General features: G+C 46.2%; 1 protein-coding gene across 1 annotated transcript in view; it reads right to left on the bottom strand.

Annotated features, from left to right (window-relative positions):
- The window catches only part of ddx1 (DEAD (Asp-Glu-Ala-Asp) box helicase 1), an 11561-nt gene that overhangs the window by 2107 nt on the left and 8748 nt on the right, over positions 1–706 (bottom strand). Inside the window, exons 20-22 of the mRNA XM_008286183.1 lie at positions 313–427; positions 190–232; positions 17–112 (exon numbers count right to left, since the gene is read on the bottom strand). Of these exons, the coding sequence (XP_008284405.1) occupies positions 17–112; positions 190–232; positions 313–427 (254 nt within the window). The remainder of the gene's footprint in view (positions 1–16; positions 113–189; positions 233–312; positions 428–706) is intronic.

The raw sequence follows: 706 nt of genomic DNA, 5'->3' as shown, positions 1-706 counted from the left end.
GGACGACCCGGCTCACCTCCTTCTCGTTGTACCAGATGGTGCAGCCTCCGTCCTCCTTCAGCCGGGTGTTGTAGCAGCCTCGGCCTCGGTTCGCGCAGACGTGGTACCAAACCTGCACACAATAAAAACACGGCGTGAAAACCTCAACTACAACTCACCTAAAAAAATAAAAACAAGAACCCGTCCCACCTTCTCTTTCTCCATCGCGACCAGGGAGATAGCCAGACCCATCCTGGAGGAGAAGAGAAATGAAAGTGGATGGAGGAAGTTCGTATCCATTTGTTCTACAAAATAAAATAACGCAGCTCAAACCTCTCGGCTCTTCCAACTCTGCCGATGCGATGGACGTAGTTCTGCTTCTCATCAGGCAGCGTGACGTTAATCACTGGAGGGAAACCACAAACAAGCAAACAGAAAATCAGAATTACTCCGTCTCAGATCGTCAGACTGCTTCGGCTCCACGTGTATAAAATAGTTTCTAAGATAAATAAGAGAGTTTCAACAACAATATTTCAGGAACTACAAAAAATTAAAAAATGGAAAAGATCACCGTTATGTCTCATCATGTCATTGATTCGGAAGCTGTAATATTAAACAAGTTGATCAAATAATTTCCCGTTCAGGATCTGCTGCCGAGAAGCATCCACACGTCATGATGCTGCCACCACCGTGCTTCACATCATGATGCTGCCACCACCGTGCTTCA

Source organism: Stegastes partitus, unplaced genomic scaffold (genome assembly GCF_000690725.1).
Source record: "Stegastes partitus isolate 25-593 unplaced genomic scaffold, Stegastes_partitus-1.0.2 Scaffold439, whole genome shotgun sequence".
NCBI classification, from domain to species: Eukaryota; Metazoa; Chordata; class Actinopteri; family Pomacentridae; genus Stegastes; species Stegastes partitus.
The sequence above is the reverse complement of the archived record's forward strand: the minus strand, read 5'-3'. Positions and strand labels throughout refer to the sequence as shown.